At 43.8% G+C, this 19,098-nt stretch overlaps 1 protein-coding gene across 1 annotated transcript in view; it reads left to right on the forward strand.

Annotated features, from left to right (window-relative positions):
- Nucleotides 1–19,098, forward strand: part of LOC308292850 (regulating synaptic membrane exocytosis protein 2-like) — a gene marked incomplete at both ends in the record, with an annotated part of 67,753 nt that overhangs the window by 42,725 nt on the left and 5,930 nt on the right. The window contains 10 exon segments of the mRNA XM_080735274.1: nucleotides 2,134–2,283; nucleotides 6,660–6,727; nucleotides 8,645–9,257; nucleotides 12,192–12,219; nucleotides 12,957–13,057; nucleotides 14,393–14,533; nucleotides 15,863–16,047; nucleotides 16,908–17,043; nucleotides 17,762–17,874; nucleotides 18,548–18,649. Of these exon segments, the coding sequence (XP_080591400.1) occupies nucleotides 2,134–2,283; nucleotides 6,660–6,727; nucleotides 8,645–9,257; nucleotides 12,192–12,219; nucleotides 12,957–13,057; nucleotides 14,393–14,533; nucleotides 15,863–16,047; nucleotides 16,908–17,043; nucleotides 17,762–17,874; nucleotides 18,548–18,649 (1,637 nt within the window).

Genomic DNA, 19,098 nt, shown 5'->3' on the forward strand with positions numbered 1-19,098 from the left:
AGTCTCATCGCGGTGTGTGTGTGTGTGTGTGTGTGTGTGTGTGTGTGTGTGTGTGTGTGTGTGTGTGTGTGTGTGTGCGTGTGTGTCTTACAAGATATATGAATGGCCCCTGGCCTAATCACATGATGAATGGGACTTGTGACGAGTACAGGTGAGTCGCGTCCTCCTGGCTCCAGAACTGTGGGCACCTCTTCACCTCACCCCCTAGCACTCACCTCTTCACCTCACCCCCTAGCACCCACCTCTTCAGACTCCACCTCACCCCCTAGCACCCTCCTCTTTTTGGACTCACCTCCTAGTACTTAGATCTTCTTTTTTGCCAACTACACACAGAATATTATTTAGATAGATGGATTCGACAGATGCTAGGTTCATCGTTTACCTGCTATCCTATACATTCAAATGTACAGACTCCTGCCTGTTACGGGCTGATACCGACCTACAGTACGTGGTATGTTATCAGATCAGTCACTTTTAGCACTAGGGATGGAGCCCTAAACAAGGGTAGCTCGATAACCCAATAACACATTTATTGAGTGGCCGGTATCAATACGTTTTTGGCTTATCAAGCTTGTTATTGAGCATAGCGGCCCACGATGTCATGTTTAAACAATCGAGACAAGAGGCGATCAAGAAACTATTACAGTACTATCCATAGTAGCGAGCTACGGCAACGGCAGATGACAACGGTAATTGGAAATGATCCGCGCTCGATAGATAAACCTGCCGTCGCCGCGGCCGCCTCTACTACGGCAGAAGGTCCCTTCCCACGTAGCGCCTACTCCGTCTGCTGCGTGTACGCGTCGCCATGGGAACCAAAGTGTTCAGTGAAAGGGGTGGGAACCCGTCGCCACGAGGCTTTGCTTAACCATTTTGATCGCTACGGCGATTACGTCATAGCAGCCGTAGTCCGCCTGGCGTTGCCGTATTGAAAACCATCTAGCTTAAACTCGCTAATATAAAGCCAGTTAATACTTATTGCACACTAATGAATGATTGTTTTAATGATATTTAATTATTATTTGTTACTTTTGTCAATTATCATCTTCATAGTCGCAACAACTGGCCAATAAAAAAAGATATCAGTTATGTTTTGAATTTGTTATCTCATATCTTTCCACAAAATATTAGAAAACGCTCAATAGTGGGCTCGATAAAAGCCCGGCTCAATAAGCAGGATCGATAAGGCGCTCATTATCAATAAAGATTAACGAGCTCCATCCCTGTTTAGCACAGAAACAGACACAAGCAGTAGTTTGTCTCCATGTTAGCCCTTTTATAACACAGCTTAAAGGAGCACTTCAAGCATTTTCAGCCTTATCTTCATATAATTGCTCCTCACTAATGACCAATATAAGATGGCACCTTTTCAGTCTACTCACTCTAGTGTCTCATTGGTGGGCTGTGAAGGTGGGGTTCTTGGCTAATATGAAATACAGCCTTTCTCTTCCTCAGCATGCTGAAATGGAAGCCATTGTTGTTGCAACAATGACAATATTTTGAACTATTTCTTCGAAATGATCAAACCTGCCCACCGATGATGTCACTGGTAGGCAGCCTCTACACAGAAATGGTGCCATTTTATAATGAACACTATGAGGACCAATTAGATAATGTTGTAAATGGGTGAAGTTCTACTTTAACAACAGAACAAAATCAATTTGTTAGCAATATTATTATTAATCATTAATGTCAAAGAGACGTTGAGCTGGCATCTACTGTACTTCTACTGTACTTCCTCCAGCCAGGACTACATCCCTGACTTCCCATCTGAACCTGACTGTTATGACGAAGAATTACTGAGGTAAACAGACAGATAGATAGATAGATAGATAGATAGATAGATAGATATAGAGATAGATAGATAGATAGATAGATGCAAATAAACATTACTTTCTGTTTAATAACAGTTGTAATTTGGTTTAACGATTTACAGATGAACAGGTTCACACAAAATCTGTCAATGTTTTATCATTGAGACCATAACACTAAAATACATAATTCCCATTTTCTAGTTTTTGCTCACGTACCCCCTGCAGTACCCCTGCGTACCCCTAGGGGTACACGTACCCCCTGCAGTACCTCTGCGTACCCCTAGGAACACTGCTTTACAACACTGCTCGTCTCCTCCAGGTGCAGTCGCGGGATGGGTCGCCATGACGACGTGTACAGCCGCTCGCGCTCGGCCGACCAGCGGCCGCTAGCGGACCGGCCGCCCGTCTACATCCGCTCTGACACCCACCCTGCCGGACGCTCCGCCCCCCCGTCACCCGCCCTCAACAGGTGACCTGGACCACTGCTTCTCAACCTGTGTTGCTTAGAACGGGAGGATTGATTTGGGGGATGCAAGCCAATCCCCAAAATATATTAATGACATAGTTCAATATTGAAAATGGGTGGTTCCCCTTTAACTCTTTTACTGCTTCGGACGTTCCCGTTCGCCCCAATTTTGACGGCGGCGCGTTGCCAATACGGCTCGTTCTTTTTACCTCTTCTGATGACTGTATAGTGTGGTATGCTATGTCCAAAATACAGCTCCCGTAGGATTTTTGTGCCAAAATTGAGTTTTCTGCAGATTTTGGTTCTATAGGGTCCAAACTATCAGAAAATGACAGGGGTCAAAGAAGAAGAAGCCAAAGAAGAAGCCAAAACAGCAAAAAATTCCTACGGGAATACATAGCATACCGCACTAGTAAGCTGATGGGGGGTTGCGCCGCTGCTCTCAAAAATCCACCGCACGTTAGCAATAATGGAGTGACTCCATTATCACCAAGAGAGTGACGGCTCTTGGTGATTTTGGGTGGTAGGGCTAATGTAACGCCCGGGATTCGAACTCGGGTATCCCATGTGGAAGTCCAATATCTTAACCATTGATCCAAAGGGATATCTCTATGTACTGAGGGAAATACTAGACTTTTGAGGCCATCAGGCTGAGGCAGTGAGCCACTCTGCTACATCAAGAAATCCATCATACTATATACTATTACTAGCCATAGTTCACTCTGCAGCAGCAGCATCATATTATACTATATGCTAGCCATATTTCACCCTGCAGCAACATCACATTCCAGATACCAAGTTACAGCAATGACACTACTGTAGGCCTACTGTATCTATACTTTGTTATAGCAAGAGATGCACATGAACAGAAATGCCCACAACAAACAGGGGTTCCACTGCTCCAGTGAACATTATGTTTGTATGTGCAGATAACTATCATCATTATTGGTGGAGTTGACAATACTCATCATTTTAAGCATGGGATTAATACAATCCTAAATTAAGGGTCACACAAGAATATCATGTACTTTTTAAACAAAATATAAGACCAGAACCAGACAACTAATGAAAAGGTTTGATTATTACAGCTTGAGGTGGACCTTATATTGCCAAAGCATTACATTATGATACAAAATAATCTCTGTCTCCCTTTCCATATCACTGCTTTTAAAGTAGTGATATGGAAACACAACACACACACACACACACACACACACACACACACACACACACACACACACACACACACACACACACACACACACACACACACACACACACACACACACACACACACACACGCTGTCTCCCTCTTCACCGTGCCACGCCACTGACACAAACCGAAGCACCAAAACACAAATACAGAGGCGTCAATTGGGTATAGCAAGCTATGGCAGCTCCCATACCTTGGCTACAGGGGGAAATAATAAAATGTACTTTTCATCATGCCTGTTGCTATGGTATGGCAACATGACTGATGTCTTGCACGCGCGCCCCAAGACACCAGTCATGTTGCCATACCTTAGCTTTTGCTGAACTGACGCCACTGGCGCAATACCAACGCGAACCCACGCGGTACAGACACGAATCAAAACAAACAGACACACACACGCGTGCGAGCAGTACCGACGCAAACGCGGTACAGACACGAATCAAAACAAAAAGACACACGCGCGCGCGCACACACACACACACACACACACACACACACACACACACACACACACACACACACACACACACACACACACACACACACACAGGCACGCAGTCACGTTGACAACTTGACAACAACATCAAAGACAGGCAGCTTAGTCCACAGCACATTTCCAATGTTATTAAAGCAGCGACCATTCTTAACTTTGTCAGCTAAATGAAATTCACGATACCTTTAGAATGACTGGGCCCACTGTCTCCTCCAAAAAGCAAGCATTTCACTCCAAATGTACGATTTTGTGGTCTTTCCTTTTGTATTTGCACCACCAGTCTCTTGACTGGTGGAACATGACAGAAAATCTTTTAAAAAGTAGATAATATGTCCATTTGAATTGTCCCGCGACCCTCTTCCTCAAACACAGACATCAAACAAGACAAACTTGTCATTGGTTAAAAGCCAGTCACATGGTGGAACTGCAGTGGGCATGTCCTGCGGGCTAAATGAAATTAGCCCATATGGAGACTAAATGAAGCAGGCGTGGCATGCCAGCTGTCAATCACCCAGCTCAATGATAATCACACAGTGATGTCACAGAACTGGGCGTGTTCTTTGGGCTGACAGAAATCAGCATGTAAGCTCACTAAGCTGTCAATCATTCCTCAGTGATAGTCAATGGAAGCTGGCTTGGGCTAAAGGAACTCAGCCCATTTGGACATATATGGTGTTCTTTTTGTAACGTTTTGATGCTGTTACTGCTTTAGGTTCCACCAGCATATAAAAATATCTCTTCTCAAAAAAAAAGAAAAACATTTTTTTTTTAAGAAATATTTTTTTCCCCCATAAGATAGGAGGGGCTAAGCCCCACTAGCCCATATAAAGGAGCCGCCCCTGGAGTCCCAAATCACTTCCTGGCTGTTTTCTGTGGATCTGTTCTAGAAAATGCATTTCTGTGCTCTGAATGGATGGCAAGCGAAACGGCCCAATTCACATGCATTCTTTGTATAAGGCTGCCCTCTGCCGCCAGCTAGGCCAAAGTACACATGTGAGCGTTGTATTGTAGAAAGAATTAGTTTGAAAATATCAATAGATACAAATGTAAGCTGCTTTTTGCTGGCACCAGCCCCAATACATACATTATAACATCTGGCAGTAGGACAGTTAAAGGGGAAGACCACCCATTTTCAATAGTGTGGAAATAGAAAAAAAGTTCCCCCCCTTCTGTGTTGCCTAGAACTGGAGGATTGATTTTGGGGTTTGTATTAGTGTTGCCCGATCCCGATCACGTGATCGGATCGGCCGCCGATATGGCCGTTTTTATAAGATCGGAGATCGGGAAAAAAATATCGAAAAAAAAAAAAGTTAAAAAAAAAATATTTTCGGGGAGTACTGAAAGTTACAGGTAAGGTGAATGCGATATGAAATGTAAGCTTACCATAATCACAGTAATCCTTAATCATTTTCAATCATATTCAAGAGCTTTTGGAGAAATGAGACAGACAGAGCACTGCAGAGGGAAGGTGATTGTGTCAGACTCTGTGTCCAGCTGGCAGCTGATGCCATTAAGTAGTAATTGGCCCCTTGTTAATGGATCAAAGGAAGGCAATTATGTCTCTCTGCACTGTCAACTAGCTGCTAGATGCATACTTTTCAAGCAGACTGGTTAATTGGTTCTTAACTTATTTTGTTTCAACTTTAAAAATGGCCAATGTTTTACCAGTTTTTATATAGTTTGTTGATTATTTTTGATGCTGTAATGGTCTATTTTATTTTATTTTTTGAGATATTAAACAGGTTTTAAAAGTCCTTAAATCGTGACTTCACTGCCAAATTTCAAAGGCCACACCAAAGGTCCGCTGCACAATGATTGAGAAACACTGCACTAGTAGGCCTATATCACTATACACTACTCATAAGCTTTGTTTTTAATTTGTTGATTCAGTGCTGCACTAAGTGATAGAATGAATAGATTTTTTTTTTCTTAATGCCTTGCCAAAAGATCGGATCGGGAAAGATCGGGATCGAATCGGAAGCAATAATATTTGATCGGTATCGGATCGGGAGCAAAAAAACCCTGATCGGGGCATCCCTAGTTTGTATTGTAAAGTACAATGTGTGATGTCATCAAGTTGTAATTTACAATACAAACCCCAAACTCAATCCTCCAGTTCTAGGCAACACAGAAGGGGGGGAACTTTTTTTCTATTTCCACACAACTCCTCTAAGGTATATTAATGACACATTTCAATATTGAAAATGGGTGGTCTTCCCCTTTAAGGACTTTTTAATACCTCTAAAATGACATTGGCCAAATTGTCAAATATTAGAGGCAGAAATTGTGACAATAGCAGTTGTGAGGCGGCGTGAGCATGTAGATCTGCTATTTTCACAATAGAACCTTGTTATACAAAATGTAATGCCTCAACTCTTCCGAAAAGGAGTCATAAAAGGAGTCATAAAAGGAGTCAAAGAGTTTTTTTTACCGCATGCAAAAAGACGCACAAATTGAACTGGGTTCGATCGGGGAAAAAAACACACTGTCGCTGCGCAGCCGAATGCCGCATGGCAAATTCAGAGCAGATGTGCACATGGGGTCATAGAGAATCATTGGTTTCTTAAAAAAAAATGAAATTGTGTGTGTGTGTGTGTGTGTGTGTGTACGCGCGCGCGCGCGTGTGTGTGTGTGTGTGCGGGTGTACATGTGTGTGTATGTGTGTCTCAACAGGTCGAGTCCAATAGGAAGTCCAGTCTTCAATCGTCCTGCTCGCCAGCTGCCCATTGTACCACCCAAGAGTACGTCTCTCTGCCTGTCTGTCTCTCTCTCTCTCTCTCTCTCTCTCTCTCTCTCTACCTGTCTCTCTCTCTCTCTCTCTCTCTCTCTCTGCCCGTCTCTCTCTCTACTGGTCTCTTGTCTTCACTCTGCTTTCTGTTTCTCTCCTTCTGTTCTCTCTCTTTGTCTCTAAACTTCACATTTCCATGCAACATTTCCATGTAAGCATTACACAAACAAGAGACTTACATTCCAGTGAATTACGGTCATTGGCATTGAACTTGCGGACCAGCAATACAGTATTTCATAGCTGATGAATTACTACTGCTAGTGCTACTTAGGCTTGCCATGATAAAAATAAAATACAAAAATAGTCAAACTTGTGGCATGGGACATTGTGCTGTTGTTAAATATTATCTGATGGCATTTAGAAAAGCGTTTAAAGTCTTTCCTTGCAGCTTAATAACTGCAATTACGCCAGGAGAAAGTACGTTCAAAACCAAACTGTCTTTCTCTCGCAGATGGAGGCGTTACAATAGATTCTTACCCAGGTAACAACCCAGACCCTGATAACCCTACAAGCCTTAAGCCTAATGCCTCATTCACATACAGAAAAGCCAAGCTAATGGTTTGCTTGGTGGTAATTCAATGTATTCTCCATGCAACCCAGTTTTTAAAATATCCAAGCTGGAAGAAAAGCTTGAACATTTTTAAAGCTGGTTTGCATAGAGAATACATTGAATTACCAAGCAAACCATTAGCTTGGCTTCTCTCAGTGTGAATGCAGCATAATGCCTCATTCACACTACAGATATATAGTTGAACGTTTAGCTTGGTAATTCAATGTAATCTCAATGGAAACCAGCTTTATTTGTTCTGAGCATCTCAGCAGATTACATTGAATTACCAAGCAAAACGTTCAACTATATATCTGTAGTGTGAATGAGGCATAAGACTAGTTAAACCGAAACCTGACCTTGCAACTAAACAAAGCCCAAACCCTGCTGACCCTGACCCTGACCCAATGAGAGGTTAGACTGTTACCTGAGTCAGTTGTTCCCACTAACCAGTAGTCAGGGACCCACAGGCCCAAAAGCTCAAGGAATAGGGTTGAACCTGTGATGTCATGCCGTACTTTTTATTTCTGTTTTATCTATTAGTTTGGTCATTAAGGTCCACATAATGAGACGTCTGCTCTGCCGAAAACCAAAAAAAAAAGTTATGGCCATTCGTATATTCACTGTCCCATCGACTTCACTATACAGGAAAAAAAAACATTCCTTGGACTAAATTTTGGACCCACAAAACTGTGAAAAGTGAAAAAAAGAAAGTGATGAATATACAAATGACCATAACTTTTTTTTTCGCGATGCTTCCGGCAGTGCAGACCTCTCATTCTGTGGACCAAACTATTAAATAAAACAGAAATACAAAGTACAGCATGACATTACAGGTCATCTCACATTTTGGGTGACTGGGTCCCCGACTACAGCTAGCTAGTTGAATATATTTTTATTATTAACTACCAGAGGTTATGTCTTCTAAAAAACATCACAAACTATCTTCATTTGACTTCACTTCCTGTGTGTAAACGTGTTTTTTTTTCATCTTTTATTCTGTCCATGATTTCCTTTATTTTTCACCGTCTTTTTTTTTCCTCCTCCTTTTTTCAAACGCTTTTGGCGTCCTCTTTGGCCACGCCCATGACAGCAACGCTGATTGGTTCCCAAACCCCTCCCCCCTTCCAACAACAACAGGCTGGATATGTCAATCATCAACCTACTCCCGTCATACGAATTCAAGGCCCGCCCCAAACACCTCCCAGTGCACAACCCCCAACCTATCCACAAGCCCAACCCCAAAACTATGCACAAGCCCAACCCCCAAACTATCCACAAGCCCAACCCCCAAACTATCCACAAGCCCCACCTCCATCCCAGCCACAAGCCCCGCCCCCAACCTATCCACAAGCCCCACCCCCAACCCAGATACAAGCCCCACCTCCAAACTATCCACAAGCCCCACCCCCAACCCAGATACAAGCCCCGCCCCCATGCCAGCCCCAAGCCCCACCTCCATCCCAGCCACAAGCTCCACCCCCAACCCAGCCTCAAGCCCCACCTCCATCCCAGCCACAAGCCCCGCCCCCAACCCAGATACAAGCCCCACCCCCAACCCAGGCACAAGCCCCACCTCCAACCCAACCACAATCCCCACCCACATCCCAGCCACAAGCCTCACCCGCAACCCAGATACAATCCCCGCCCCCAACCCAGCCACAAGCTCCGCCCCCAAACCAGCAACAAGCCCCGCCTCCAGACCCACCCCAAACCCAGATACAATCCCCTCCCCCATCCCAGCCACAGGCCCCGCCTCCAGCCCAACCTCCAACCCAGCCACAAGCTCCACCTCCAGCCCAACCTCCAACCCAGCCACAAGCCCCACCTCCAGACCCACCCCAGACCCAGCCACAAGCCCCGCCCCCAACCCAGACACAGTCCCCTCCCCCTGCTCCACCCACACCATCACCTGCCCCCCCACCAACAACATCAGGTTTGTTTTCCTGTTGACATCGTTAGTGTGTGTTTTTTACATGTAGAGTAGATAGTTAGTGTGATGTTTGTCACACGTGCGTGTGTGCATTAGTGAGTGCATGCGATAGAGCGTGTGTGTGTGAGTGCGTGAACGGGTGGCTGTGTGTGCAGTAGTATCAATTTAGCCCTTGTGATTTTGGAGGTAAAACAATTACCCTCATTACAATTCGTGTAATAATAATATAATTATCAAGTTTATTTGTATAGCGTAACAGAGTCGCAGACTCGCAGAGTCGTGCTTAATATCGCTTATATGCCGATATCTCATTTGGCTGACCTCAACTGGTCAGTCAAATTGAGATATATCAGCATAAGTGATATATTTACACTAATACACTTTTAAACCCATTTATCAGGTATTTACTGTACTATAGCTTTGTAGGGCTGTATGGGATAGCTCCTTACTGTACTATAGCTTTGTAGGGCTGTATGGGATAGCTCCTTACTGTACTATAGCTTTGTAGGGCAGTATGGGGTAGCTCCTTACTGTACGTAGTGAGAGGACGACATTGAGGATGGCAAAAATAAGAACTGAGATGAACATAATCATTATCCACTCACTGCTTTGTTCCCGTCTCATGTTTATGATGTCACTCTACATCCTGTCTGTTTACACCAATAAGATCCAGAGAAACGCCCCACGACACCAGGAGGAACCAGGAAAGGCGAGTGGCTCTCATAGTTTGAAGGCCCTTTCCCACTTTGCCCGATAACGATAACAAAATGTCGGCATTCACGTCAATTATGTTGGCGTTATCGTTGTGGTGTGGACTCTACCATCCACTTGGAGAAAGATATTTTTTATCGTTATCGTATCGCACAGCAGTGGGAAAGGGCCTTAAGTTTATCATATCTTCATAGCTTAGTTTTTGATTCGTTTTTATGAGTTTTCGCCTGTGGAAAAAAAGGCAGTCATAGTTTTTAGTAGACATTGGAACATAGAGAGGAGATTTGCGTGCGTGCGTGTATAGTTCTGAGGTGTTGGGTAACTAAGCATATGTGTGATTTTGAGGTCTTTTTTAATTTCACCTCTCTAATATTGCACTTTTTACTAATTATTTGAAAACTTAGTTACTAGTTACTACTTAATAGATAGATTACAAAACATACATTAACTACTTCAGCAAACTGGAAACTACTTATATGTTAAATGTTAAATACATTTTGATATTTGACTTTCATACTTTCTATTAAGCACATTACCCTACTTGTAACATTGCAGTATTGATACTTTAACTTAACAAACTATAAAGGTACTTCTTCCATCAGTGGTATAGAGTTGCTGTAATGAAATGACCCTCTCTCTCTCTGCTGGTACCAGAGGTCACATGGATGGACCAGCAGAAAAAAACAGACAATGGTACGATGCTAGCAGGTGCTAAGCCCCTCCCACTGCCCCCTCCCCCTCCAGCTCACCTCCTAATAGTACCCTATTGTGTGATGCACATTGGTGTACAACACGGACAAACACAAATGCATGTGTGTGTGCGTGTGTGTGCCGTGCGTGTGTGCATACATGCAGTGTTGCCATGTCTGCTTATTATAAGCGACTTTGGGCTTATTTTTCTTTGAAGTTGCTAGTAAATATCGCTGGGGCCTTGTTTAGTGTAGTTGCTTGTTTGGGTATAAAACTTAAGTGGGGGCCCACTTGCAATATTGGTGCAGGATCCAGATTCCAGTGTACGGACTCTATTTTTTTATTAAATAGGCCTACATTAGGTGTGCCCTAGTTAGTTACCATGGTGATAGTAACCACAAACCCCCAAATCCAGCTTCATAGTACAGCTCCCTGGTCTGGATTAGATCTGTTCTGGATCAGTAGATCTGGTCTGGGTTAGTAGATCTGGTCTGGATTAGATCTAGTCTGGATTATTACTGTATCTGGTTTGAATTTGATCTGGTCTAAATTTGATCTGGTCTAGATTAGATCTGGTCTGGATAAGATCTGGTCTGGATTAGATTTGGTCTACAGTACATCTGTTCTGGATTAGATCTGGAGTCAGACTAGCCATTGAAAAGCCTGCTGCTGTGTTGGTTTGTGTTGATGGTTTGCTCTGGTGTTTGACTTTGGTGTGACTACACATGAATGAATCCAGGGAGCTTTATCAATCGTTTGATTTGGTTTGTTTTCATTTTGTTTAATGTCCCTCCATCCATCCATCCATCCATCCATCCATCCATCCACCAGGGGAAGTGCTGCCAAGTGAAGAAGGTAGACACCCGTCTCGTTCTCTCCTTTCAATTAAAATGTACAATGTATTAGACACTCTTATCCAGAGAGACTTGCTAGAGTGAAATCAATGAACAGGATGGGCTACCAGCTAAACAATGAACCTATCGTCTGTCTAAACAACATACCATCTAAATTGCATTCTGTACATTAGTGGTTGAGAAATGTTATGAGATGAACAAGGTTGTGTAAACCTGGTTGCACACTGCACTGCGTTTTCTCATTGCATTTTGGAAATCCGAAATCCAAGAAGAGAGAGAGGAGAGAGAGAGAGCAAAGGACCCAGTAGCGACACTTGCGAAAATCGGAAAAAATCAACCCTGGTCCGAAAATAAATACAAAACAGGCGGCAGTGTACAAACGTGATTGACATAAAGTGAGGTTGATTTTTGTATTTACACGCTCCGAAATTCACCCCGATATTCGGCCAGAAAAACGCAGCAGTGTGCAAAGACCCTAACTCTTGAATTGAATAGAAACAGAACACCCAACCCACACACACGCACGCACGCACGCACGCACGCACGCACGCACGCACGCACGCACGCACGCACGCACACACACACACACACACACACACACACACACACACACACACACACACAATATGAGACTTGTTTAAGATCGTATGATTATAACTTGTCCCTCCCCCCATTTCTCTAGGTCGGATGAAAGACCCTACCAAGGTACCGTACGTCTGCAATTAATTAATCAGCACATTTATTTACATTTATTCAGAAATGTATTAGGTTAATTAGATATAAGTACTTAGTCAGTTCCTGCCAGATCCTGTTACATCCAGTTAGATCCTGTCAAATCCATTCAGAACTAGGGATTGAGCTTGAGACAAGGGCCTGCGACAAACTCGATAACACATTTATTGAGTACCCGTTATCATTAAGCTTTGGGCTTATCAAGCTTGTTATCGAGCATAGTGGCCCATGATGTCATGTCTAGACAAGAGGCGATCAAGAAATGATAACATTACTAGTACATAATATAAAGCCATTTAACACTTATGATTGTTTTAATGATATTTAACAATAATTAGTTTCTTTTGTCAGTTGTCATCTTCATAGATGGTGGTCAGCTACAAACTCAGTCACAACAACTGGTCAATAAATAAAGTTACCAGTTCTGTTCAGAATTTGTCGTCTCACATCTTTCCACAAAATATTAGAAAACGCTAAATAGTGGGCTCGATAATAGCCCGGCTCAATAAGCAGGATCCATAAGGTAATCATTATCAATAAAAAATAACGAGCTCCATCCCTAGTCAGAACTTGTTAGATAGATCCAGTCAATCCAGTCAGATCCAGTCAGAACCAGTTATATCCAGTCAGTTTGAATTTGACCTAGGTTCCATGTGTTTATGTTATTAAGATTATTATGGGATGTGATGGTTTGCTGTGTATGCCCCTCCTCCAGCTGAAGGACAACAGCCAATCAGGAAAGTCCTCAGATTCAGATGTCAGCGACGCGTCCTTGCTAAGCTCCGCCTCTGAAGTCAAGGCAACGCCCGTGAACAGGTGCGAGGAGCTTATCGCTGCATGTTCTGCTTGGCATGTTAGCATTCTCTGTGGCACGCTACCATGCACTTAGCATGTTAGTATTCTCTGTGGCATACTACCATTCACTTAGCATGTTAGCATTCTCTGTGGGACGCTACCATTCACTTAGCATGTTAGCATTCTCTGTGGGACACTACCATTCACTTAGCATGTTAGCATTCTCTGTGGGATGCTACCATTCACTTAGCATGTTAGTATTCTCTGTGGCATGCTACCATTCACTTAGCATGTTAGCATTCTCTGTGGGACGCTACCATTCACTTAGCATGTTAGCATTCTCTGTGGCACGCTACCATGCACTTAGCATGTTAGTATTCTCTGTGGCATGCTACCATTCACTTAGCATGTTAGCATTCTCTGTGGGATGCTACCATTCACTTAGCATGTTAGCATTCTCTGTGGCATGCTACCATTCACTTAGCATGTTAGCATTCTCTGTGGCATGCTACCATTCACTTAGCATGTTAGCATTCTCTGTGGCATGCTGCCTACCGGGAGAGTGTTTTTTGCAGGTCTTTCAGTCCGAGTGTATCAGGGTTAGGGTGAGGTTAGGGTTAGGGTCAAGGTTAGGTTTAGGTGTATCTCCGTCCCCCCAACTTTCGTCACCTCCGCGCAGCCAATCACAAGCTTCCGCTGCCTTAACCCAGTTGCTTTTTGAGCGGTGGTAAACCGCTCCATAGAGTGGCTGTGCGTGTGTCTGTAGCCACTTTTCCTCAGCGTTTTGCCATAGCAATGTGTTTTCCTCAGCGTTTTGCCATAGCAATATGTGTGTGTGTGTAGCCATATTACATCACTAATTACATCCTAGACCTATATCCTAGTCTTTTTCCTAACCCTCACCAATTACCAATTGAAGACGTTATGCAAGCACGACCACCGCTCACTTCACATTGGGTGTGATTTTTTTGATACACTCAGACTGAAAGACCTGCAAAAAACACTCTCCAGCTGCCTACCATTCTCTATAGCATGCTACCATTCACTTGGCATTCTCAGTGTTTGTGTGTTTGTCTGTAATGCCTCGTTGATACTTCATCACACGATGCGCCGCTTTGCTACCCAGAACAGATCTCCAAACTAACAATGTGTTATGTCACAATCACAATGCCTTGTTAGCTTGCTTAAGCATGATCTGTGGATCTGCATTCATTAATGTTTCTTTTTTCTACCATCGTGTCTCACGGTCCATTTCTTTGTCTGCATGTACTATACTGTCGGTCTGTCTGTCTGTCTGCATGTTTGTCTGTCTGTGACTTTCTATGCATGTCCTGTTCGGTCATTGGCTGACTCCAGCCAAGCGGAGTCCCTGGAGGGCCAATCGGTGGAGGGGGCAGAGCCTGGGGCAACACTGGGAGTGGGTGGGGCAGAAGAGGGTGGAGCTGAGCCGTTGTCTGACTGTGAGGAGGACCCTGAGTCTGAGGCTGAGCCCCCCAAGTAAGAAACTGACCAATGGGCTTTTGGGAGCTGTTTACAGTTACCGTGTCTTGGCTCATAAGCAACCAATTCATTCAGATACAATATAGGGGTTTCCAGAAGAATGCTAGAGACAGATTATTGGGGTTCGGCTCTGCAACATTCTAGCAAAAAATAAATGAAATATCAAACACGACACACGTGCATATCTCCTTGTATGGGCTGTTCTGTCCGTGACATCAGCTGTGGTGAATGTGATGTTTGTCTCTGTGTGCTTACTACTTTCTATGAGGTTAGTCTCGTCGTGTGACGTTAGTCTCGTATACTACAGACATACTGTATGTAGGTACTACGGACATAGGGAGTAGTGACACACAAAGTCAGACCGTTTCGGTGCCCCTCCGGGACCGTTTTGTCAGCGGGGCGGACATGTTTCACCATTGTAGCGCTCCTTCAGCAGCCTTTGCTATTGATTTAGCCGCTTTTGTGGCGATAGTTCTGTCTTCTTTCACTTTCTCCCCCAAGCATGGTTCCCTGTGCTTCAGCACGTAAAGCACGTGCATTAATCCGGCTCTGAGGATTGGTTAGCACCGCTCAATAAATGACATAATTGCTATAAAGTCATAATGTGTCATGGAAACATTCATAAGTAGGATGAGGTCTAATTGTAAGCATATTTTATGATATGACTCACGCCAAGGTTATTACTGTGGTTCCCCTGACACATAGCTGTGAAATCACAGGTGACATCACAGTGATGTCAGATACTCAGAGCAGGGATCTCCATATATGGGCTTAAACAGGTGACATCACAGTGATGGCAGATACTCAGAGCAGGGATCTCCATATATGGGCTTAAACAGGTGACATCACAGTGATGTCAGATACTCAGAGCAGGGATCTCCATATATGGGCATAAAAGGGATTGTATCCCAGATGAAGCCCTGTTATAACAGAATCCATATAATATATGGATTCTGCCAAGACAGATGGCGCCTTACTGGTTATACTGTAATGTCTTTATTATATTTTTTTGTTATGACTTAAATATAGGGTAGGTGATATTTTATACCTGTTTTTTTAACAAGTTAAAGTAAAACCTATAGAGTAAAATATTCTGATAGCTAATTTCTTCCAATTCCACTTATTTATCCTGTATTGTATCCGGTATGGGTTCTCTCTCCTCATTGGATAAAATTGGTATCCCAACCAGTGTTTGGTAAACACACACAGTACAGCTTCAATTAGTTATCTTTTCCCCCCCTCTCTTCTTTTTTACTTCAATTAACTCTTAATTATTTTCCTCCAATTCAATGACCTACTTACATGTGGTTGTAATTCCCCCCTCAGGCCAGCAGCAGGCGCTATGACCAGGTCTTCTAGTGCGGGCGCGACGCCCGAGGTTTGCTCCCTGACCATGAGAAACGACGACGATGACGACGAGAAGAAGCGGCGCAACAGCCTGGGAGGGAGGATGCTGGGACTGGTGGGACTGGGCAAGAAGAGCCAGAGCGCCTCGCAGCTCAACCCTGAAGGTTAGTACTATACCACAGACTGGGATCAATACCATTTCTACCCATTTAGGCCTAGAATTATTGACTGCTTTAACCAGTGAAAAATAGCAGATATACAAGCTCACAGCGCGGCACCGAGTGCCGCGCTGCGAGCTTGTAGATCTGCTATTTTTGAAAAAAGTCGTGAAAATGTTTGCAAATCTTTGAATATATTTATTTTCAAAGCGAACGTTTGGAACTCAAATTTTGCTTCTGGGGTGTCCCTGGTACTAAATATTTTGAGATGGGGGTCCGTGGACAAATACATATGATTTTGGGGGTCCTTCACATGAAAAGGTTTGAGCACCACTGACATACCGGTAGTAGTCTCTCAAGAACAGACTAACTGAGCTCCAGTTAAGTGAAAAGGACCTTTTCTTTGACGATGGCCGGCCAGATTGCTGACATAGAAACATTGGGTTTTTCAAAAACGCAACAATCGCACACAGAAGTTGACTTATAGTCAATGACTGCCTGCTAAAAAACCCTGGTCTATGGGGGCTTGACATGGCCGTTCTAAACAGAGCCCTGTGCACGTGATCGCAATCAGGAAATGGATGCGTCCGAATCGGCCGCTAAGCCTGATGGGAAATGTAGTGTTTTCGTTCACCTGGTGCCAAAACAGACTATTTGGCACCTGGTTTACCTGGTAAACATGCAAGCATTGCCAGCCAGAGTTAAGACGTCTGGGGACGTCTTTAGGCAATGAATGTGTAAAGAGCCTGTAGCCTAGCGCAAGATAATTAACACCAGCTGTGTGTGTGTGTGTGTGTGTGTGTGTGTGTGTGTGTGTGTGTGTGTGTGTGTGTGTGTGTGTGTGTGTGTGTGTGTGTGTGTTCCAGAGGAGGAGAAGAAGAAGAAGGTGATCCGTCTCCCGGTGCAGCGCAGCGTAGAGACGGGTCTGGCCGTAGATTTTAAAGCTAAGTTCACCAGACAGCCCAGCAGAGACCTGGACGCTGACGAGCCCAAACCTGGAGCGTACGTACACGCACACGCACGCACACACACACACACACACACACACACACACACACACACACACACACACACACACACACAAGATCATGTAATTGACAACATGTGCAGTCTTACAGAGAACAAGCCATGTACTCTCCATAGCTTGGTGAACAGCACCCTCTAGTGGTCTACAATGGACTCTCTTCAATGTATGTCTTTGGCAGTCTGGCTTATGTAAGGACTCTCGTCATATCTTGTCTACAGCAGTAAACAAGTTAAAGAATGCTTGCAGACCTTTCGCACTTACACACACACACTGTGTCTGGGGACCTTCCAGGGGCTCTTGAGGGGGTTCCAGTGGGTCCCCCGCTGAACTATCTCATATAGCATAAAATATCGTCTATTTGGTCAGGTTTACAACGTGTCATCGCAACACGTTGTGAGCTTGAAGATCTGCTATTAACTAGATAGCATTTTTAGGTTTTAGATTTTTAGGTTTTAGAAGTTTTTTACTGATTAGGTGCGTGGTCTACCTATGGTATGTTATTGTTTTTCTAGATTAATATTCCTATGCATTTGTTATATTGTTGTTAATGTACTGACATAATTATCTTGCTTATCATAGTGATGTGTATTACCTGCTTATTGTAAATCGCTTTGGATTAAAAGTGTCTGCTAAATGCCTAAACTGTAAACTGTCTGTCTGTCTGTCTGTCTGTCTGTCTGTCTGTCTGTCCAGTCTTATATTTCCGGGGATAAAGGTAGCTGCAGATAAAGACTTCACTGGCTTCCTGGAGGGTTTAGGCCCCGCCCAACTGTGTGGTCGACAGACTCTGGCCACACCCTCTATGGGTAAGGACCGCCTCTCTCAGAACATCAGCGCACACAAACACTTTCTAACACCACACCACACCACACCACACCACACCACACCACACCACACCACACCACACCACACTACACTACACTACACCACACAACACAACACTTTATATTGTTAGGCTGTACATATTTAGTATGTATAAATTGCATCCATCCATGAGAGTCCTTCACTTCAATCCCAGCAGCACTCTCTCGTGAAAACGTAAATCGCAGGACGTCCATGAATTAAATACTGAGGGCTTTCAACGCAAAGAAGACCGTAAAAAGTCTTATTTGAGATGTTCCTTTTTGGCCGGGTGTTTAACTGTACTTGTACTGTACTAGATTCCAATTGTATTGACTATACTTGTACTGTTCTCCATTTTTGTCTAATAAATAATCAATCTATCAATCAATCAAACGTTTTCGAGGTCTGCCGCCAGGCAGCGCCCACTTAGTAGACCAATCAATGGTAATATGACGAGATAAACTATTTCCGTTGAGCGGCAGCTCAACGGAAATAGGGAGGGAATGGGAGGGAAACTATTTAGCCTCCCATGAACTCCAGCGGCGGAAGAGGTATCTAGCTTTTTATATCTATGGTTGTAATGATGTCACATCCTGTCAGGTGACATGGTGTTGTAATGATGTCACTTCCTGTCAGGTGACATCCAGATCGGCATGGTGTTCAGGAAGGAGCGTCTGGACGTGGAGGTGATCCGAGCCAGAGGCCTTGTGGGTAAACAGGGCAACAAGACCTTACCGGGTGAGTGTGTTCTTAGACCTTACCGGGTGAGTGTGTTCTCAGACCTTACCGGGTGAGTGTGTTCTCAGACCTTACCGGTAGGCCTGGGACAAAATATCGATATTTCTATATACCGCGGTATTATCTCCCGCGATAATTATCGATATGTTGCCGGCAAATATCAAGTTTTCATAACACCAGGGATTTCCCATTTAACCTATGGTGTAGTACTATGGTGCAATACCCTCAGCCGCCTGCACTGTTTGTAGTGGGGGCACTAGTGAGATAAATGACAGTAACCGGACGGATTATGCAACAGTGAGGAAGAGAGAAAGTTGCAGTGTTTGTTGTTTGAGGAGGCAAAATTCATCTAGCCAATTTATAAATGAATCTTGTAAAATTAATGGAATAAATGTATAATTCCAGAGTTTGGCCTTTTATGGTAATTTTTCATTTTCAGTTAGATTATT

This window comes from Nannobrachium achirus, assembly GCF_963921795.1.
Source record: "Nannobrachium achirus genome assembly, chromosome: 10".
NCBI lineage: Eukaryota > Metazoa > Chordata > Actinopteri > Myctophiformes > Myctophidae > Nannobrachium > Nannobrachium achirus.